The following is a 22,421-nucleotide window of genomic DNA, read 5'->3' on the forward strand; positions in this document are numbered from 1 at the left end:
CCAGGGTAGAGCGTCAGGGGTTCATATTTTCAGTCAGAAGTGTTAGGGAAAGAACTTGCTTGGGTGGACCTTTCCCCCCTGCCCCGGGTGAGAGGGCAGGGTTCACGGTTGCCAGGAGCATGTACTGGAATTGCAAAGGTGGGCCTGGGGCTTGACTTCTTTCAGTATCTTGTTATGTGTTAAGATGAGCACGTTATCTGCAATGTAGCGTACGTGCCCTGTTCACAATCAAAAGGTCGGGCTTTGCTACTTACCAGCCCGCGACCTCTCTGAACCTCAGCCTCTTCTGCAAAATATGCCTGTTGACACGTGACGCTCCTACAGCCTTTTCAGGCGGTCAGGAAGACGGACATCAGAAGAGAGATGATGTACAAGGAGGTCCTTTGTCAACCAGGCAAGGTGTATGCGATGTGCCCTGCTACCAAATGTGAAAACGTCTCCGATTCTGACTTTTACTGAGTGGATACGATGACTTTCCTAACCCTGACCCTGCTACCCCCATTTGAGTGTAGCAGGACGGCGTGCTCGGCCTTCGTGGGCTCAGATGCAGGGTCCAGCCCCCCCACTGTGGATCCCAGAGCAGGCTTCCTGTCCCTGAGCTTCCCAGATCCAGGCCCAGCCTCGTGGAGTGTCCGTGCCCTGTGCCCTTCCTGCAGCCCTGGGGGACCATTCTTTGCCCGTGATTCTTGCTGCCCTGCACACCGTAGCCCTTCTTCTGCTTCCTCCCCTTCTGCTGTCTGGCCTGGCCCCTAGAGGTCAGCCCCTCATTGACTTGTCATTTTGTCTCCCAGGCCCCGCTGTCCCTTCCTCTCCATTGTCACGATTCACTGTGGAGAAGGGGTCAACCAGCCCTTTTCTCTCTAGGACAGCTGACCCCTGACCCTGCGCTCCCCCATCGCCCAGCTGTCGATAGCCAGCGCTCTGCTCTGACCTTGTCTCTTGACGGACATATCTTTTGGGGTCCATCTGCCCACTCCCCGTCGCTGATCTCTGACTCAGGTCGGGAGGGTGGGTGGAGTGACCCAGGCCAAAAGCAGATCCCCGGATTGCCTGAAGGCCCACGCTGAAAAATTGGGGATCCCGTCCGCCACTCCTGGCCTTCTTGGCCAGGTCCTTGGGGCAGCTGCCACGTTTGGGGCCCGAGGAGGGAGCCTGGGATTCCAGGGGCAGGGGATAGAGGTCCGAGGGGAGGCAGAGGAAGTCGGGAAGACTGCCCTTTGAGAGAGGAGCTAGCGTGGGGCAGGGGCAGGGAAGGATGGGAATAGGAACACCTCCAGCTGGGTACTGAGCACCACGTGTGGACTGCTCAGAGCACAAGGAGGGTTTCACACGTTTCTGGGTCTAGAGGGGATGAGCCTGTCTGAGAGGCATTTCTTTCCCTGATCTGCCCTTGAGTGTGTCTGCATGGCCGAGTCACGTGGCATCCCGCTGCCTGGGGTTTTAGGGCCATGGCCCTGACGGAGTAAAAGCCAAGGGGCTGCTTTTCTTGAGGGGACCATCTTCCGGCTAGATGAGATGCCTCGTTCTGGGGCCAGGGTGTGTGCGCGATGGGCGCGTGCCTGGGACAGGCCGGCAGGTAGCAGGCATGAGTTACAGCAGCACAGGTCCTGCTCCGTTCCGCCCAGGGATCCTGGCCTTTCGGGGGCAGCCGCGACCCTGGGGCTGTGTGGCTAGTTGAGGGGGAAAGCTGCTTGTGAAAGAGCTGGCGGTGGTCCCGCAGTCCGTGGAGAGTGCCTGTGTGTGAAAGGGGAAGACGCGGGAAGGGCAGGGCTGTCAGTCCTCCTTCCGGGGGCTTGAGGCTTCACATGGTGGTGAGACGGAGAGAGGTGTCCTCTTCCCTTCCCAGCCCTGAACAGCCTCTGGGGTGGGGACTTCGGCTGGTACTGGTCAGTGGAGGCCATGGGGTGAGGGGGAGCCCTTCATATCCGCCTTCCCTAGAGCTTTGGATGCTGGGCAGCTCACTGTTCTTAGCACCCCCCTGGTGCCGCTCTGATGGCAGAGCCCCCAAGTCTGCCAACGAGGAAAGAGACCATTGGGATGACTCAGGATCGCGCCGGCGTGGGGGAGATTCCGGATGCATGACATCATGCTGAACAGATGATTCCAGTTAGTTGAGAAGAGCCAGTGGCATTGAGTTTGAACTTGGCGCGGGCGGGGGTGAGGGAGGGGGTGTTTAGCCTCCCTTCCCACGGCACCCCGCATCTCCCTCTGCGCCTAGGAGCCCCCCACCCCGAGGTGCTGCCCTCAGCTATCCAGGCTCCCTGGGCCCCAGGGATGGTGATACCCCAGAGCTTCCCCGTCCTCCTGGCTGTACCTGGATGTGTCTCGCGACGCTTCATCCCTGGTTTACAGCCGGACAGTGGTGGCCCAGAGAGGGTCCACGACTTGGCCCCTGATCCAGAAAGGGAGGTCTGCCTGGGTGGTTGGAAGGTGGAAGGAAGAATGGAAAGCCCTTTCCATCTGCGACCCTCTGAGTTCCCTCCACCGAGGAGCGGTCACGGGGCCCCAGGGAAGTGGACTGTTGAACCGGGAGTCTCAGTTCTTGCATATGGGCAGCTTGACAGGGCCCATCTCACTTCCCACCAGGCTGTAAGGTGCGTGGGGAGCAGGCTGAGGGTCCTCGTCCAGCCCCCCACCGGCCCTGGCCTTTGAAAGGCCCACCTGAGGCAGGTTGGAGGAGAGGGAGAGAAGGGCATCCCTGATTCTCTTCCCCTTGGAGCGAGCGCCTCTCGCCCCCTAGTGGTGAACAGAAGCACAGTGGTCACACTTGCCGGTCAAGGCCTCGGCCACCATAGTCAAAACAATGGGGATGAAGCCACCCCAGGGCCGCGTAATCTGTGGTTTCTAACCCGCTTGGCTCAGAACGCTTCCTTCAGTGAAATCTTAGCCAAGTTGATGAGCGTGGAGCAGCTCCTCTGCCCTTGTCCAGATTAAGGAGCCCAGTGGGGCCCCAGGAGGTCCTTGGGTGGTAAAGCGTCTGTGCAGGATCCCACAGCAGGCTGGGGCCACAGACGGGAGGGGTTCCCATCTCCTGGACTCCTGAGCCAGGGCTCCTTCCTTTGGCCTTTTCTCCGGCCTCTGATGGAAAAGATGGCCGTGTATTCCCAGTGGGGCGTGGGCGGTGCCTCTGAAGAGCTCTCTACCTGTTGGTGAGTCTCAAAGCGCAGCGTCCAGATGCCTCTCTCCATCTTAAGCCCAGGCCCGGCATCAGACGTTAGACAGGTCACTTAACCTCTCGAGATTTCATCGATTCACCCGTAAAAGGGAGTGTCTTGAAGCAGGTGAATTTCACCTTGTTCTTTGCTAATTCCTTGCCAAGTAAGCAAACAGTAGGAACACTGCCTGGGCTGGTCGGCGGAGAAGGTGGAGGTCAGGTCAGGGCTGCTGAGCTATGGGACCTGTTCCTTGGTTCTGGGTGACCCCAGCTGAATGAATAGTCCAACTTCTCTCTCATTCCTTGTGTGCTTGTGCCCTCTTTCCGTCCCCCTGTGAGGCCTCAGCTTCCCCCACTGCTGACAAAGCAGCAGGAGGCAGTGGGGATGCGATGAGGCCGGTTCTGAGAGGGAGGGAGAGAGAGAGAGCGCGCGAGCACGCGCGGGAGAGTGAAAGAGCCTCAGGGCGGCCAGAGCAGAGCCCTCGTTCTCCCGGCCTTGCTGTGCAGGACCTGCTGTTCCCCGCTGAACAGAATCTCCGGCAGTCAGAATCGCCCGCCCCGATCCCCCAGCGGGCCCCTGGGGTAGGCATAGCGGGGTAGTGGCAGTGATGCTGCTGGTGGGTGTCGTGGATTGTTTACCGAGAGCCAGGCACTGTTCTCCGAGTTGAATCCTCAGAAGTACCCTATGAGAGTATAATTATTATCCTTATGTGTAGGTGGAAAAATGGAGGCTCAGAGAGGTCAGGTATCTTGCCCACCTTCACGCAGCTGGTAGGTGGTAAGGTCACCAGCCTCCGTGGCCTCCACCTTCCAGTGCTCGGAGCTGCTTGGCCCAAACCCTTCCCACCTCCTTTTGGGGAATGCTCCTAAGTGTCTCTCATGCTCCTATCCACGTGGGCACCTCCCTCCTTTCTTTGAGACATTTCTTTAGAAGTCACCTAGCCATTTAGATCATATGTCCCGTGTCTTGTGGGGGAATCATCATGGTGCTGCCTGGAACAGGGAGGGACACGTCGTAACTCGATCAGAATGGGTCCCTGCTCAGCTAATTGCCTCTCACTCTGGGGGGCGGGTTCTTAGGAGGTCACACACACTTCACCTTTCCAGGTGGGCAGCTGAGGATGGAGATGGGCCCTCACCCCCGAGCACACCTTCAGCACCAACATAGAGCTTGTCAGCGTTTTTTGACCAAGAGATTCAGAGATCTGGGAGAGATCGTTACTTTGTATTTTATTTTTGCAAATAGCGTCTCCCCCACTGGATGGTGGGGAAATTTACATACATCTTTGTATTTTCCTAATATCCCCATGTGCATGCATGTTGATGCATTTCTGTTTACATATTTATGGACAGTTGCAGTCTTGATCATAGCACGTGCTCATGAAGCCTGATTTTATTTTTGCCCCCTCCCTCAAGTAGATATTGTGAATCTATCCATCCAGTTCCATAGCCAAAAGTTTAAGGTTTCCAGAAATGGCTGAATGGGTTGGATGGAACTTTCTACGGGTGAGTGTGGAGGTTAGCTAACAAGAGCTAGTACAAGGACACGACCCTTCAGATGTTTTATTCAGGTGTTTTTCTCTCTGCCATTTCCCCTGCCAGCAGAGAGGGGGGTGTCCCTGGGTGTGGTCTTGGGGTAGCCCCTGAGGCCATGCAGAACTGCTGGATGGAGAGAGATGTCTTGTGACTTTGCTGCCTGGGGGAAGCTGTGCTGTGTTCTATTGTCTCTTCCTTATTCTTTTCCTTGAGAGTCATTTTTACTCCAGAGCCTTAAGTAAAAAGCCAGTTAGAGCCGGAAGGACCCGAGAAGATTAGCCAGCCTACCTACCATCTTCCAGCTTTTTGGACCTAAACCATAAAGGAAGAAATGCATTTTATAAAGCAGTTCAGGATAACTGTCAATATACGTCAGATCGATACAAATGTTTCTTAAGACAGTATTGACTCTCACTATTTGCATTACTTCCTGATACTTTCTATTCTAACATTTTGTTCAACTCAACAACAACAAAAAATGCTGGTCACCACCTACCAGTGAATTTCATGACCCTGTACTGAGTTGCAGGTGGAGGTTAGAAAAACTAGTTAGTTCGCTGCTCTACCTCTACCCTCCTCATGTAGACAACTGGGACTCCAAGGGGCTGGGAGGGAGGAAGTGACTCACTCAGGGTCCCACGGGCTGGACCTGGCTTTGTGGGAGAGCCGGGCAGTTGTCGGGGCCCTAGAGGGGGTCACTGCCCTGCTTCTCAGTTCTGGGGGGCGGGGCAGGGGACAGTGTCCCTCGGCATTTTCCCACGAAACGAGAAGGGAGGTACGATCCTCTCAGCAACCCCAGGACCATTCATCCACACGCCCTGACTGCCAGGATCAGTTCATTTGCTGGAAGTGGGAGTTGGGTTTGCAGGCAGCGGGATGCAAAGATAGGCGTGTGTGGGCTGTGCTTCCTGGGCTGAGGCCTGGGGTAGGGGGGCCGGGGATCCCCTCCTGCCCTGCCCTTCCCTGCCAGCTGCTCCCACCCGGGGCCTGTGTGGGCCCAGGGCCACGGGCTGGCTGCTGCCTCTGCATTGTGGATGTCCCCGGGGGGAGCTAACGAGGTTACTGGGCAGAGAAACACTCCTGTGTGACCCCATGCGAAGAGACCTACAGCAGAGCCGGAGGCAGGGAGGCTGGCTTCGTCACTGTCCGGGGACAGAGAAGAGGCTCTGGATGAGTTAGAGCACAGCAGGCTTTGGGTGGAATGGCGTAATATATATACATCCCTCGAGAGGTGGAGATGGTGCGTGGGCTAAGAACAGAAGGCCATGGAGAAAGACAGACAGACGGCCAGGCCTGCTGTGTTCATGGCATTCGGCCAGGAGGGGAAGGGTGTGTGCCTGGTTGAGCAACCCAGCGCAGTTTCTGAGGACGCCACTGACCTGATGTGGACAGTGGGGTCACTGATAGAAGTGCGTCCTTGGACTATGTTGATAGAATAGCAAGAGGGGGAGATAGTAGGTTGAACTGTTTCTGTAGGTTAAACGCGGTGCTTATGCTGGGAATGGAAGTGTGACCCACGTCTTCCCTCTACAGCAATCCCCCTCCCTCCAACTTTCCACTTCTACGTGCAGTGAATTCACTGGGATGATAGCAAAACTAGAGAGAACCCTTTGTGGAAGATGCTCTCCACTCCGGGGCTGCAGTCAGGATCAGGGACAAAGCTCTCACCTCTTTCATCTATCAGCACAGGACAGGGTGAGGGCAGTGGAGACTCAGACAGCTCGGTTTCTCATCCACGACGTTAAGGTACTGATTGTACACAGCTTCTGTGGCTGACGGCTGGATCACACAGGCTGTGACGAGTCAGGTCCTGGCCGTGTCGGCAGGTGGGAGCCCTTAGCAGCAGGAGCAGGGCTAAGGGGTGTGTATCCTTACCTCCTCGCCGTGGACAGCAGGGGCCGATTTGGTTGCCGGCCCTTCTGGGGGACACCCCCCCACCCCAGAAGAAACTGGTGTTTGGGCTCCCAGGCTGGTACACAAAAGCATCCTCTGTAGTTGCTCTTGGAGAAATGGAAAATGAGGGGGTTCGAGCCCATCCAATGTATCATCGTTTTTCCACTTGTCTCTAGCAAACCGCTCTTTTTTTTCCCCAGCAAGAAAATGGGATCTTCAGGCCTCAAAGCCATAAAATCTAAAGCAAGTCGTTCCTCTGATTAGGACAGCTAATAGCGGGAGTGTGATTGACTTCCTGTCCTCTCTTCTAACGTTCTGAGGGCCCTGGACGCTGGGTAGAAGTGGGGAATTGTGTGAAAGTTGCCCCCCAGCACCCACCCCCCATGGCTGCTTCTCCCACTTTCCTTGCATGGCCCATGGGATCTTAGTTCCCCAACCAGGGATTGAACCCGGGCCCCCTGCAGTGGAAGCATGGAGTCTTAACCACTGGACCACCGGGGAAGTCCCATCCTTTTCTTTTTTTTTCAATCAAATCATCTCTTTTGTTCTGAGCCGTCTCAGTCCTTGATGCCTGTCCAGAGAGTCTGGCAGTCACGTCAGGGCTGTCGTCCTTCCTAAGATTTACCTGCTCGTACTTCCCCCTCCTTCGAACACGTGGAGTCCTTGGCTCGTGTCACTTGTGTAGCACGTGGGCTATCTTGTCTGTACTGGTCTCAGACCTCCCTGTTCTACTCAATCTCCTCCTTTTAAATCTGGAACCGCCACAGTCATGGGCAAATGAAGGGCGTCTCGTGAAGGAAAGACTTAGGAGAGGATGCGTCCGTGGGGGTCCTGACCTTCCGCCTCTCGTCCTCGCAGACTTCAAGTTCGCCATGTACCCGCCGTCGATGATCGCAACTGGAAGCGTGGGAGCCGCCATCTGTGGGCTCCAGCAGGACGAGGATGTGAGCTCGCTCACGGGCGACGCCCTGGTGGACCTTCTGGCCAAGATCACCAACACCGACGTGGTAGGTGGCCCCCATCCATCCTCTTGGCTGAGACCAGGCCTCTCTTTCCTCAGCTCGGGGAAAGAGACAGTTGGTTCAATGAGGAGGTGGCAGAGGTTCTTTGTTGCTGTTGGTTTCTGTTTTCTAAGATCGGCACCCGCGGTCCTACAGAATTCAGCAGGTGAGGCCTCACGTGCCATCAAATAGAGAAAAGAGCTTCGCAAGCAGAGACGGGCGGGGAGGGAGGGCTGCTGACCAGTTTCCTGTGTGGTCCGGGCTTCCCCGTGGGTCTGACTTGTCGCCTGTTGTTTGTTTCCATTTATGTACAATGCTTAGCCTGCCTCTCCTCCAGCGCGGAGCTTTCTTGCCTGCTCACGGGCGCTGAGGCTGGCAGGCGGGGCCCGGGCGAGCCCCTCCTGCACCTCAGGGCTTGGGAGACGGAGGGGCCCCCCACCGTCAGGAGGCGTCCACCTCCACAGACCTCTCCATCCCGCCTGCCTCTCACCTCCCTTTAGTTCAACGTGATGACGGATTAAAAAGCACTTTAAAAAGAGTTAAGTGCCGTACAAATGCAAGGAACTATTATTAGCGATAGATTTTTCCATTCCGGGTGCCCTGTGGACAGTGCAGAGGCTGGAACTCTGGTTGCCAGCATTCGGAGCTCCTTAGAAGAAGAGAGGTTTGGGGGACAGCCCAGGGTCCGGGGAGGCTCTGATTCAGCTAGCTGGAAACTGTGGTCCTCAGAAGGTTCATTCTGTGAGGTCAGAGAGGGGGAGAAGCCGGGGTCACCGGCCTGGGACCAGAACCTGGGGGCTCTGACGCCCAGCCTGGGAACCCTGCATTCCTCCCTCGCCGCAGCTCCTGGGATCTTTTTGTTTGAAAAAGGCCTTTGGTTTAAAGCCACTTGAGAGAGGGGTGTCAGCTCCGAGGCCCCTCTCAAGTCACCATGGAGAGGCTCAAGAATGCAGGGGAACTTTGTGATGACCCCCTCTAGATGGTCAGGGGGATTCTGAATGCCCTGCTGTGGGCATATATTGACTTATAAGGGATAATGTGGCTTACAGGCCTGGGGCCGGTGCCTTCACCGGGGATGCTAGGCGAAAGGGTAGATGTCAGCACGCCTAAGACTGCAGTTGGCTGGCCTCCCCCCCGACCCCCCCCCCAGATTTTGCCTCAGCCTTCATTACCATCTCAAGGACATGGCACAGGGAGGGGTTCTCCTCTGAAACAGTTCTTAGAGATGTTTTTCAAACGCTGGCTCCAAACAGGCTTCCGAAGCATGGTTTCCAAAATATAGATGGAAAAGACCCTCCGGTGCAGCTTCCTGGGAAGAATGCTCTTCGAATCCTCTAGAGGCAAATCTTGGACGGAGCTTAGCATTTATAGAAATGATATGCTTCCCTCCTTTTCTGAATATCTCCTATTAAGGCTGCCTTGCCAAAAGGACTCCCAACCCGCTGAAGACCAGCCCCTCCTCGACCCCCGGGGACAAAAATGTCAGTGACAAGTGTTTGATTCCCCCCCACCCCACCCCCCACCAGCATAGTAACCTCCTTCAGATATTTCTAGATGTGCCCTGATGGGCTGATTGCCCCACGGGGTCTCCAGCTCTCTCCCGCATCTCTCTGTCACCCGTTACTGCAGGCTTCAGATGGACAGAGGTCGCTCCTGGGGTGCCAGGGAGCTCGTGGGCTGTGCCTTGCTTTTCAAGTCCGCAAACCAGTCTCTCGTTTCACACGGGAGACACTGCTTGCCCCTTTCAGATACTATGTAGCCAGGCCATCCTAGTCGCTGTCAGACTGGGTCAACTAGACCCAAAGCTGGCTTAGAGGTTCCTTCTAAAAGTCGCGAGCTGTTGAACGTGCCTCGTTCTCACCAGTTGGCCCCGGGTTAAACGTTTTAATGTGAAAAACCAAGCATGCATGTACCACTGTTTCAGAGAACAGCTGGAGAGCTCAGGAAGTTCCCAGCTTACCTCGGGTCCCCAGAGCCGCACTCCTACTCTCCCTGGGGACGTCCTCGGTGCCTCAGCTATTGTGTGTGCCGGACTTCGGGCGCTAAGTGCTCCCACCCATCAGCCTGTGTTCTCTGGAGAGCTCTTGGTGCAGGCTGTCACCTTGTGAGCGAGGCCCGTGAACAAGCAAGGCACAGACAGCATGGAAGAAGTTGGGGGGTGGGCGGCACACGGAAAATAAAAGACGAGGTTCCTGTCATCAAGGAACATAGCGATTGTATGGTGAATCCACGGTAAGGCACGTAAAACCCCAGCAAATGAAGATCAAGTGAGTGGATGCTAAGCAGGTGTTTGGAACTAGACGTGCAGTAGGAAATCAGCCCTCGGGAAGGAGCTCTCCGGGCCTAACGTAAAATACAGAGTAGAAGCCATCACTTGGTGGTTGAAAATGTCCTTGGGATGGAGAAAGAAACTGTGGTATGTGCATGCCATAGGACATTATTCAACCTTAAAAAGAAATGAAATTCCGATACATGCTACACTATGAATGAGCCTTGGACGTGTTAAGTGAAATAAGCCAGACACAGACAAATATTGTGGGATGCCACTTACATGAGGTCCCGAGGCCCCTAGACGTAGTCAAATCCATAGAGACAGAAAGTGGAATAGAGGTTCCCAGGGCCCAGCGGGTGGGGGAGTGATTGTGTAATGGGGATGGAGTTTCCGTTTGGGAAGAAAAGTCCTGGAGAGGGTGGTGGTCTCACGACACAGTGAATGTACTCAAAGCTGACGCTGTACACTTTTAATACTGATGAAGTCGCTCAGTGCTGGGTGGTGTATATATTGCTACAACAAAAAGTTGTAGATACCCACATAGACATAAAATGTCCTTGGGCCACACTGAAGTGCCCAGGGGTTTGCGTTGAGCCCCCCTCCCACAGGGAAGCCCAGTGCCCAGACCACCTTCTGCCCTATGGGCCCTGGTGCATGGGCAGATAAGAATCGGGAAGTGCCGGCCTTTGACCCCAGAGTCCCTACAGTTGTGTGCTAGCCCCGTGCACCTTGCACCTTGCACCTAGAGACCTGGGCCAGCTGACGGTGTCCTTTTTCCGGGGATTGTCAGAGATATGACTGTAGAAAGAGGATCCCCTCTTTCTCCCCTGAAACAGCCAGAGCCATCTCTCTGGCTCTCTGGCCAGCGGCAGAGAGCTTTGATAGGAGGGACCCACGCGGCCCTGAGAAAGCTGCTCTCTGTTGTTTGCTCTGGTTGTCAAAATAAACCGGAACGCTTCATTCCAAAGAGAAAGCTGAGTGAGAAGCCTGACAGTTTTACAGGGAATAAAAGTCTCAGAGGGTGGTGTATTTTAAGTACTCTTTCCTTCTACTCCTAAGTGTTGCTAAAAACAGACACCAGCCAGAGAGGCCATTCTGGCTTTGGGGGAACGTCTACTGGGGCTTCCGTTGCCAAGGGTCCGCTTGCGAAGGGGGGGACCGACTGGGCCACTTCCCTGGCAGAATCGGGGTTCCTCTTCCGTCCCCTCGGCATCCTGCTAGAGCTTGGTGCCAGCCTTTATCTCCCTGTTCACTTGTATATAGACTCTTTTGAACGAGACCCAACTTTGACTCAGCCTTTTCTCCAGATCCCCTGGCAGAGTCATTGGGGAATGATGTAGGGAGGGCGGGGGAGGAAGGAAGGGGGACAAAGGCTGGGCAGGTGGGTTTCAAGTGTGTTTCTAGTGCTTTGGTCTCCCCAGGTCTTTTGGAAAAGCTAGATAGATGTTAACATTAACAATATGTCAGGGTCCCCTGAGTTTTACCTGACTTTATCTTAGAGCAAGTCACTTTGTTTTCACGTGACACCATTTTCCTAAGTCACTAATGAACAAGTAGAATTGGGGCTCACGGGCCATGAAGATGGGAAGTTACTGGAAGGTATTTAACAGGACAGGTACAGATGGGAGTCGTCCTGTCATTACATGTATCCTTTTCTACCTAGATTACACCAAAACTGTCTGTTGCCTTCTTTTTTCTTTTTTATTTTAAAGCCTTTATTGAATTTGTTACAATTTTGCTTCTGTTTTATGTCTTGGTTTTGGGGCCAGGAGGCCTGTGGGATCTTACCTCCCTGACGAGGGATCGAACCCACATCCCCTGCATTGGAAGGCTAAGTCTTAACCACTGGACCGCCAGGGAAGTCCCTTGAATTCTTAACTATTGCCCAGGAAGATTCCAGGCCATCCCTCCCCTAGGGTCATCCGCAGCGCCAGGGAAGACTCGATAGTGACTGCATGTCAGAACCCCAGGGTCCCCACCCTTGCCTTGGTCCCCGGAGCCCTCACAGCACACCTTCTCCTGAGGGCCCCCGTGTCCCCGAGACTGCCCTTTGTGCCCCGAACAGGGCCTGTGGTCAGAAGCCCGCAGGAGAGTCGGTGGACGGGAAGCTGGGGGCGGGACGGCAGAGGAAACAGAAACGGAGGCCGATGCTTCCCGCCCCTGCTTGAGCTCGAGTTTTGCCGCGGGCCTCATTTGGTATTCAAGGAAATAAGCCCAACAGGCTGTGAAGAAAGGAAGAATGAGATAGTTTCCTAAGTTGTCTGTGCCTGAGTTGGCCGCGGGTCTGGGGCTCATTCAGCCCTTTGTGGCCCTGTTGAGTGCAGTGCGTGTGTGGTGACAATGCCGTGATGCAGTGACACTGGAGGCTGATGGTAGCAGTTCCGCAGCCCATTCAGAGGGCCGAGGAGGGTGCGGGGCGCGGGGCTGGAGCCAGCACGCGGAGGAAGTCGGGCCGGGGAAGGAGCCGGGCATCACAAATGCCGCTGTCAGGGCTCTGGGCCGGGGGTGGCGGGGGGAGGGGCCCGAGCATCCTCGGGCTGGAGGCCTGCCCGACCCCCAACACTGTGGAGTGCCACCTGTCCAGGCTGACAGACGAGCATTATGGCTCTCCCTCTAATCAGCTTAATTTGGGGCATCTCGACACAATGGCTGGTGCTTCTGGAGGCTGCGGAGAAGCAGAGGGCCCGGAGCCGCGGCACTTGCCGTGCACGCAGCATCTTTTCATCGGAGGCGCTGTCGGGGGTTTTCCAGGCCGCTTGGGCTGTGTCTCCCTTTCTCGGAGATTCTCTGCCCTGTCCTTCCTTAGAGCCCGGAAGAGGCAGAGAGGCGCACAGGGAAGACGGTTCTGGAATTGGAGTCTCACCCTTTGAAGGCCGGGGATCGTTTTTAACTAGGTGTGGTTGCGGGGGGGAGCCAGCTTCGGGTCGGCTCTCTAGCTGTGAAGTGGGCGCAGCTGGCTGTTGGATCTCCAAAAGCCCCCCAGAGCCCCCAGTTCTCAGATCCTGTAAGAATCTTAGAACTCCACCCGTGGGCACATGGCCATCACTCTCTCCAGCTTTGCTTTGGGTTCCCTTCAGGCTCTACAACTTGTCCCTCCTTCTGTTTCCTTCTCTGGGCTTGGCCGCCTCCCTTCCTCCAGATCACCGCTCCCACCCCAGTCCCCCCCGGCGCTCTCCTACCCACTCGGGAGATTGGGAGCCCCTCCGGCAAGACCGGGGCCCGGTGGACTGGGTGGAGGGGCGTGTCTGCTGAGGTAGGGGCACCAGCCCGCCCTCCCTCGGACCTCACTTTCCACCAGCTCACAGGAAATCCACACGCTCTTGGGACGCCCAAGAAGGACTCCTGCAATCCCAAAGGAAGGTTTAAAATGCAGGGAGTGAGCTCTGTTTCCAGGAAGAGGGATGCCGGTTTCCTTCCTGCCACTGTCAGAGTAGAACTTGCAACATTCTTTATGCAAGACAAGCTCTTGCCCTTAAGTAGGTTTTCATCTAGCCAAGAGCGAGAGGTCCCCGCGGTTGAAACTCAGGTTAGGACAGCCAAGTCATGAAGCAGTGGAACCAGGGGAGGGTTAGACGGAGACCCCAGAGCGCTTTCCAGGAATGAGGGATGCCATCGACCCACCGAGAGCTTTAGCGTCCTGCTGTCACAGCTGAGCCTGTGGGCTTCAGGGTCCCTCGTTTCTGGGGGAGCTGCTATAGTCGTCCCTTTTCCCTTGGAGTAAGAGGTATCAAAGAGGAAGAGCTGGCCATAGTCAGGAATGATTTAGATTGAAATTCAAGTGGGACTGGAAAAATCAAGAAAGGAGAGTTTGTGTTTTATGTGAAATCTTTCTTCATTTTATTCGGGAAAGCTGTTTTTGGCTGGAAGTTACATAAATATGACATTCGACGCCTGTGTTCTCTTGAAGTTCCGTAGAAGTCACTGCCCAGTGTGCCAGCCCTCCCTGTAGGCCTTTCTCAGAACTGTTCCTTTAGGGTCTAAGGCTGCTGGGAGGGAAGTCTAAATACCGGGAACAGTAGGAACATGGGTGACCCAAAGGGAGACTGTCCGTGGCCCCAGATCAAATTCTTTAGCTCTCCAGAGCCCGGTCTCCCTGTTTGGAGGACCATCCATCTCGGCTGCTGGTGTGGCTAAGGCAGTGATGGTCACGGCCTCCTGAGTTTGTCGTATTATTGGGGTGGCAGATGTGCTGACCCAGAAATAGAGCCTTGGGGAAGGAAAGTCGGACAGGATTGGCCAGGAGCTTCCTCAGGGACAAGCCAGAGGAGTTTTGACTGTTGCCAGTTTTTACATTGTTAACCTTGTTTTTTAAGATTGTTTGAGATCATAAGGCTTTCGGGTCCTCTAGTGCCTTCCGCTGAAATGCAGGTGCCCTTAGAAGCATCCTGCCTTTAGCCTTCACCGCCGAGCACCTTCGTGAGTGGTGAGTGACCAGAAGCACGGCCACTGCAGGACGGGCCTTGGAGGAGGAGTGCTGGACGGGCAGAGCAGGCAGTGGGCGAGGCCCGTCAGCTTCTAATTCACCAGTTAGGGGGTCAGGCAGGTTAGAGGACATGACCAGGCGAGGCCACAAGCCAGTCTGAGAAATGTTGTTGGGTCCTCAGTGGCCATTCCCTGGCTCTTTCTCATTGGGGACAGGGAGCTCTGGGCCGGGGTACGTCTGCCCTGCCGGACGCTCCATCCACTGTGCCCGCTGCACTGCCCGCCTCGCCTGTCCTGAGCGAATGCTCGTTCGTACCTCGATTCAAAGAAATCTCAGGAATTCTTTCACAGCCCAGGATGGACTTCTTTCTGTTCATAATAAATGATTGTCGTGTGTTGAACTTAGCACTTTGTCCAAATGATCTCAGTTGGTCCTCCGTCTGTGAGCGTTTCCTGAGCCTTATTTTACAAGTGGGGAAACTGAGGTCAGAGAAGGAAGATAACTTAGCGGCTGCCTGCAAGTCTGGTGGGGCGACAGCAAATACCCCTGCCTTCTAGTCACTCTTAATTCATTGCAGGTGAAATTTCATCTCTGCCCTTAGTGCTCGGTCTGCCATTGCTCCCAATCTTGAATTTCATACAAAGCTGAAATGGATGAGAGATGAGAAGGGAATGGAAACGGTGTTCCTAAGAACCCCAACTTTATTTTTAGATCTTGGGAAAACAGAGATAACGCTTTGGTGCTCGGCAAACAGTAACCCCTGGGCAGTTGCATGGTGAAACAAGCACAAGGGAAACGTACATTAAACTGTGGAAAGACCCGGGCAGAGTGGATTTAACATACTTTCCATGTGTCTGTGCTGCTTACGAGGGCACAGGAAAGCAGGCTTGCCAAGGAGAGATGTTGGGAAATAGCTCCTAAGAGCAATTTCTTCAGCTCACCTCCCACTTGCTACTACCAACCACCATCCCTCCCTAGGGACACCCACGAATTGCCGCTGTGTCCCGTGCCACCCAGCTAACAGAGACACCTGCCTGAGATTAACACATTGTGCATCTCCCCGACCAAATACAGACTAATATCAAAGCAATGCTGCAGGGTTTTGGTTTTTTTTTTGCCTATTCCCAAATTAGACGGCTCAAGTGTCCAGGATTTTGAAAACATTTCTGTGTTGTATTTTTATGAGAGTTGAGGGAACGGTAAATAAGCGAAAACCAGATTGCTTGTTTTTAAGCGGTTCCGCAGTCGCTCTGAGGGTCAGTGTAGTTCAGTCCATTCTCTTATCTATCCCTTGGGTAGTCTAGTGCGGTCACACTGTTTGTACGGCTGGCCTTCCCCTTTTCCTTCTCACCTCCCAGTGTCCCCAGGCGGGAAGCATCTCGTTGGCCCTTGGATTACCAGGCACCGTGTGGCCACAAACAGCTGCTCACCTTGGCCAGTGGTGCGCAGGTCCTGTGCGTACAATTCACCCGGGCTTCTGCTAAAATGCAGATTCTGATCTGACTGGTCTGGAGAGGGATGAGGTTCTGCATTTCTTTTTTCTTTTTTTAATTAATTAATTAGGCTGCATCCGGTCTTCGTCGTGGCCCTCGGGATCTTTCATCGCAGCACACAGGCTTGTCTCTGGTTTTGGCGTGTGGGCTCCGGAGCGCACGGGCTCGGTAGTTGCGGCACCGTGGGCTTAGCTGCCCCGTGGCCTGTGGGATCTTAGTTCCCCGACCAGGGCTCAAACCCGCGTCCCCTGCATTGGAAGGTGGATGCTTAACCACTGGACCACCGGGGAAGTCCTAGGTTCTGCATTTCTAACAAGCTCCCAGATGGTGCTGATGCTGCCGGTCCGTGGACCCCACTTGGAGCGGTGAGGTTCCGGCACCGGAAGGATGCATCTCCTGTACATTTCAGCTTTCTTTCTACTGGAAAGCGAGCGCAGACTTCGTCAGTTGCTCTGCGTACTGTTGCCTTTGCTAACAGCTCTGGTCTGGACCGTTCTTCCTCTAGGATTGCCTCAAAGCCTGCCAGGAGCAGATTGAGGTGGTGCTGCTAAACAGCCTGCAGCAGTACCGTCAGGACCAGGGCGACGGATCCAAGTCGGAGGACGAGCTGGACCAAGCCAGCACCCCTACAGACGTGCGGGATATTGACCTGTGAGGATGTCGGGCAGGCCGAATGGGAGAGGAGCGTCCAATCTGCCCTCTCCTTCTCTCCGGTTGTGTTTTGTTCTCTTAATGTTTTAGAATGAAACTTAAAAAAAAAAAAAAAAAACCTGCCCCCACCTAGATCATATTGAAAGATCTTTTAGAAGTGAGAGATAAAGGTCCTGTAAACACGGAATCAGTAAAAGCATTTGGTGCCTATTTGAAGTACAACAGAAGGGAATCCCGTATATATGCGAACAGTTATTATTGTTTGATGATGTTAAAAGTCATAGTAAAACGCTTACAGGAGAACCTGCAGAGTAGCTAGCGAAAATGTATGCCTGCACTATGGGAACAAATTAGAGACTTTTCTTTTTTCCTGTTATGAGCTAGCATGTATATACCCCTGGTAGGATACTTTCGAGGAATTGCAGACGCCACTATGGCAGGATTAGATTGCAAAGCAATGAACTCGAGAAGGAGTTAGAAATAAGGAGGGACAGGATGGGGAGGGAGTTACAAAAGGATCTCAGTGCGATCGAACCGTTTTGGATGGAGAAGCGCCCTTTCTCCCGACCACCTGTTTGTTACTAAGTCAGGAGCGTTGCTGGGCGTCTAGTGACAACTCTTGCTGTCTACAGTAGCTGCTACCTAAAAGAGGTGATGTTTGCCCGTTGGACACAGGTGATTGGATCCTGGGGTTTCACGTTTTTCGACATCTTGCTTCTTCTTCCAAACATGGTTCGTTGCAGACACCACCCAATTTTTATCTAAAAGGGGCAAAATCTAGCGACGGGCCATCCCCCAAACTCCTATGAGATGGAGGCAGATGGAGCCCGAGGGTGGGATCTGGAATGGAAACTTTTCTCCTGATGTGTTCAAGAGAGTAATGTGACCTTGGCATCCCTCATTAGGAAACAAACGAATTCTTTGGTGCTGATTGGCGTGTCTGGTCCACAGGTGAGCGTTTTGGTATAAACCATTCCATTCGAAAAGCACTTTTAAAAATTGTTCCCGAGGGATAGATGGGATGGTTTATGCAAATCATGCAGAGTTGATGCCTCCCTTCTCCTCCTGTGCCCCCTCCCCTCCTGCCCCCAGTTGGGTTGCTGTCCTGTATCTGACACTCTCTGGCATCCCCACCGGAACTCAAGACACATCCTCTTCCGCTGAAATCCCCATCACAACATTCCTAAAAACAAAGCTCTGTTACCATTTTGATGGCACAGAAGGATCTTAATTCCCACCTCTATACTCCTCCTTTGGACATGGAAAAAAGCGTTATTGCTGGTGCAAAGACAGACAGCGGGTCATCAGTGTGGCATTTCGTTCCCGTTTCCGTTTTTTTGTTGATTTCATTGCAAGGTTGCATTCAGCGTACTTGAATTTTTTTTCCTCTCCACGTCTTAGAGGCATTCAGTTAGCAGAGAGGTTGAAGCACCAACTTTTTTTTTTTTTGCACAATTATAATTGACAGGTAATGAAGCTATTAAAATATTTGCCTTTTTAAGTAAAAATAAAAATCAGAACAGGGCTACTCTGAAGAATTGTTTTATACACAGATTCTGCCTTGTTTCATAGTATAAGGGTTTAAGATGGAGAAAAATCTAAGGGTCTCTTATTTTTCATTTTATTATGTTCAGTTTTTTATTATTTTTTTTTTTTTGCGCTGCTAAGAAGCTGAGATCATTCATTGTTATCCACGTTAACAGTACCTATAGCTGTAATGTTTCACCGAGTGTGCTGCTATCTTATAAACAATTTTATAATATATTATTTTCCCGCTTAAATTTCCAAGTCCTGAAGTAGATGGTTGAGATAGGAGTTCTTCGTACTGGAAAAGCCCTTCCATACATAGTTTGTTTTCTTCTGGTAGCGTATTCATGGATTTTTTTTTTTTTTTTTCCTCTCTGGTCACATCCTTCAAAGACAGAGTATTCTTTACCTCAGGTGTACTGGACAAAATCAATAGCTACAAAAGAAAATGGTTCACATTTTTGTTCTCATAATACCTCACAACCGGACAGTTTCTGCTTGGGAGCCCATTAGTCAGGGAAGGCAGAAGGTGGGGGAAGAGGCTGTGCGGCCCCTCCCAGGTGGCAGGTGGAGGATTTGGCCCCAGGGTCTCTCACGCCCAGGGACCTCTTCCGTGGTGAAGGTCATCAGGCTTCCATTCTGACTCTGGTATCCTCATCATGATGGAAAAAATGCAATTGAACCAAGGGATTTCCCCTCCCCCGCAAGGCTGACACTCAGCACAGAGGTTGATGCAGTGGAGTAGGTACCACGTGGGTACCAGCGATCAGGACACAGACTAGAGAATTGCAGCAGGCTATCTGGAGAGTCTCATCTTGCAGGCCTTTCTAAAGCAGGGCTCTCATCTGCTTTGGGTCCTTTCATCTGGAACGAACGTTTCCCCTCTCTCTGGCCCCTTCCCGGATACGGGCAGCCCCCGTTCAGGATGATCTCGGAGGGTTTCCTAGGTCTGAACCTGCAGCAGGTAGGGTTGCCACGGCAACTGCTCCCGCCTGTCCGGCCTGCGGCAGGCAAGCGCAGCCAGGTCCTTGCTAAGTGGCACTAAATGGTTTTCAGGTTTTAGATCGTGCGTTGAATTGGCATGGTTGGAAAAATGGGTCAGATGAGTATTGGATTGGTGGTCGAAGGGAGGTAGGGAGGCTGCTTCTCTGCAGAGATATGCAGTCCCAGATGCGTCAGTCTCCCTTGAAGTGTGTTAGAAGGGTTCAGGACTTGGTGAGTTACGTGACCCTGACATTCTAGGGATTTCTGGTGGGCCAGTGGGTGCTGTATTCTGAGGTTTTGGAGAGGAAGGCTGAGCAGCCTGTGTTTTATCGGGAGCACACTTTGCACAGGCCACTCTTCTAGGCCCTGAGGGGTTCCACAGGATGGAGGAATGCATGGACCCTAGAGTTCTTGGGAGTCTTGGAACCTAAAGAGAAAGCCAGGTACAGATCCCTTGAACAGTGACCAGCCGCTAAGCTCAAAGGGAAGCAGCAAATGAGAGAACCTGACAAATAAGGAAACAGGCCAACAGACTCCCCCAGAGTCCTTCACTTTCCACTTTCCCTGGAGCCCCCAAGGGGCCACTGGGGCCTTCTGGTTTTTTCTTCTTCCCAGCCCTGGAGCCCCCAGGGGGCCACTGGGGCCTTCTGGCTTTGTCTTCTTCCCATCCTCAGGGCCTAGTGTGATGGGAGGTGTAGGGTTGCTGGTGAGGAGGGTGCCAGGTAGTTTAGCTTTTCTGCCTGCTCTCTCCTTAACACAAAAGAAGGGATCCCGGCTTTGCTGAACTGGCTTATACCCGCTCCTTGGATTGGTTTCCTCGGTAGGAGTTTTTGTCCCAGAGGAGTTCACTTCTCCCCATGCATTTTTTTCTCTTTCCTCCCACTAAGAGGGTTCCAAACCTATTCTGGTCTTTTTCTACCTTGTTGTCTTTCTCCCTCTTCTTTACTTCCTCCTCTGTATGGTTTTTTTTTTTTGGTTGTTTTTTTTGGTTGTTTGTTTGTTTATGTTTTTCTCCATCAGTGGGAGCTAAGTTGTTCCCCTAACCTGCCAAATTTTGGCCAAATCCTACGGGGGAAAATCCTTGTATGCCAAAAATATATGCTAAGCATAATTCAGTTCCATGCGGGTCCATAACAGCCGAGAAGCCTGCAGGCGGGGGCAGGGGACCGATGCACGCCCCCCCCACCCCCCGCCAGGCTGAGAGAAGGGGCTTCTGTCCGGGGAGGCTGTCCTCTGGAACTGCCCCACCCCACTGAGCAGCCCACTGCGTCCCCCAGCCGGGTCCCTGTTGGTGCGTGTGCCACAGTGGAGGCCTGGTTCGGCCTCCTTCAGCATCCGAGTCGGGCACGCGTGGCTCCGAGGGGACGCCACCTCGGCTGCGGGCATCGGGGGCTTCCCTTCCGAAGGGGCTGCGGACGGTAGCAGGATTGGATGACTTTCTCAAAGAGGGCAGGGGCATTTTCCCTCCACGGGCCACAGGGGTCAGGGCTGGGAGAAGAAATAGACTCGCACCTTATCTCATGTAAATAATTTTCTAGCTCAAGAAGAGAATATTGGTAGAGTGGAAATGGGAAGTAAGAACGGGGCGGGGGGGAAATCTGAGTAAGCCAGCTGGCTTCTAAGCCAAAAGGATTCCTCTTTGTTTATCTTTGAGACGGTCCGACCCTGAGAATAGCTTTAAAAGGGAAATTACTGCTGAGACGGTAAAGTCCCTTTCAGCCAGCAGACGCTCTGTAGCTACGGAGCACAGTGAGCTCGGGGCAGTTCCTGTCACCCGTTTGTACAAAATCGGGCCGGGAGATTCAAGAGGACGTGTATGGCTTCCTCATCCCACTTGGCTTTTCATGATTCTGGATTCTAAATGACCCAGAACCGTCACTTCAGCCAGAACCACCGTTCTGTATCCGTGTGTCTCTGCTTTTAGACTTGGCTGGGCTGTCAGACCCGATTCTTGGCTTGGGTTTCCAGAAGCCATCGGCAAACATACACACGCATGCTGGAGCTGCCACATTTATCCCTTTGCCTTCAGCCTACTTTGGGGAAAAAAGTGCCTTACTGACTGTAGCCATTACAGTAGCCAGTGTATTTTGACAGGTGCCTATCCTTTAAAAAAAAAAAAAAGTTCTCGTGGTTTCTTTTGTTTTGTTTTTTTAATTGGTTGTGTTTCTTACTGCTGGCCAGCTCTGAAATCCCCGGCAGATCACCAGGCCATTGGATTTTTTCCATTATGTTCATTACCACGTACCTCAGATCTCTCTCTCTCTCTCTCTCTCTCTCTCTCTGTTACAGTTTCTCGTCTTGGACTTTCTTTTATTATTATTATAAATTTTTTTTTTTGCTTTAAACTGAGTGTAATGCCATATCCCGTCAGTTTTATTCTCTCACCATGTACTCTGTAAGAGGTGTGGGTGTTTATTTGGTCGGCATGCGAGCAAGTGCGAAAGTCGCACGATGAGTATACACGGAAGGTTTTTAGGAAGTATGGGAAAAAAAATGTTGTATTGGCCATGATGGTGACATGGTATAGTCAAGCTGCCTTTTCAGAGGTCCTATCTGTTCGGTGTTAAGTGATTTTTAAAAATAATAACCTGTTTTTCTGACTAGCTTAAAGATGGATTTGAAAATGGTTTTGGATGCAATTAGGTTATGCTATTTGGACAATAAACTCACCTTGACCTAAATTCTCTGGCTCTTTTGACTTCTTTCTTGACCAGCGATCCTCAGCGTGGAACACAACTTTCTTGAGTCAGGACTCTTGTTGGCCGCAGTTGGTGCTGGGGTAAAATGCAAATCCTAACGTGGAGGGTCATCTCTGTGTGTCATTTGCGGTGCAACCAATTGATGACCTTTTTTTTTTTAACTTTTGGGTCACCCATACAACCCTCTTATAAACCAGAAGCCTCAGGCCACCTTCAGAAGGTGGGTCAGTCACTGCTCTCCTGACCAGACCTCAGATGCTAATCTTCTGATTATTGCCAGCTACTCACTCCTGGGTGTGAGTATCTCCTGGCTTGGCGGGGAGGGGAGGCCGTGTCTCTGGAGAACCCAACCTCCGCAGCTTTTCCCGGTTGCCTGCAGCTCTTCCCGGCTCCCACCTGCTTCCTGACCCTCCCTCTCTGTATCCCTCCTGTGAGGACTGGACTCCCTCTGCCTTGGTGGAAGGGTGGTGAGGTAGAGCCTGGGAAAGGGGTGGGAAAGTCCACACTTAAACAAATTGCCCATTGCTCCCCAACCTCAGCGACTCAGACCAGCCTCTTTCCCAAGAGTGGTGGGTCAGGCCCTGTTGACGTTACTATGAAAATTCATTTTCTCTGTAGTTCCCTGTCTCCTTCAAAGTCACTGAATGGATAAAGAAGATGTGGTACATATATGCAGTGGAATATTACTCGGCCGTAAAAAAGAATGAATAATGCCATTTACAGCAACATGGATGGACCTAGAGATTCTCATACTAAGTGAAATAAGTCAGAAAAAGACAAATATCATA

The 22,421-nt window shown here is 52.9% G+C and overlaps 1 protein-coding gene across 1 annotated transcript in view; it reads left to right on the forward strand.

The window, feature by feature from the left end:
- CCND2 (cyclin D2) overlaps nucleotides 1-21,615 on the forward strand; it is a 28,348-nt gene extending 6,733 nt beyond the window's left edge. Inside the window, exons 4-5 of the mRNA XM_024733110.1 lie at nucleotides 7,442-7,590; nucleotides 16,278-21,615. Coding sequence (XP_024588878.1) covers nucleotides 7,442-7,590; nucleotides 16,278-16,427 — 299 coding nt within the window. The 3' untranslated portion in view covers nucleotides 16,428-21,615. The remainder of the gene's footprint in view (nucleotides 1-7,441; nucleotides 7,591-16,277) is intronic.
- The last annotated feature ends 806 nt before the right edge of the window (nucleotides 21,616-22,421 follow it).

The sequence above is a fragment of the Neophocaena asiaeorientalis genome, unplaced genomic scaffold, assembly GCF_003031525.2.
Source record: "Neophocaena asiaeorientalis asiaeorientalis breed wild unplaced genomic scaffold, Neophocaena_asiaeorientalis_V1.1 scaffold150, whole genome shotgun sequence".
Classification (NCBI taxonomy): Eukaryota; Metazoa; Chordata; class Mammalia; order Artiodactyla; family Phocoenidae; genus Neophocaena; species Neophocaena asiaeorientalis.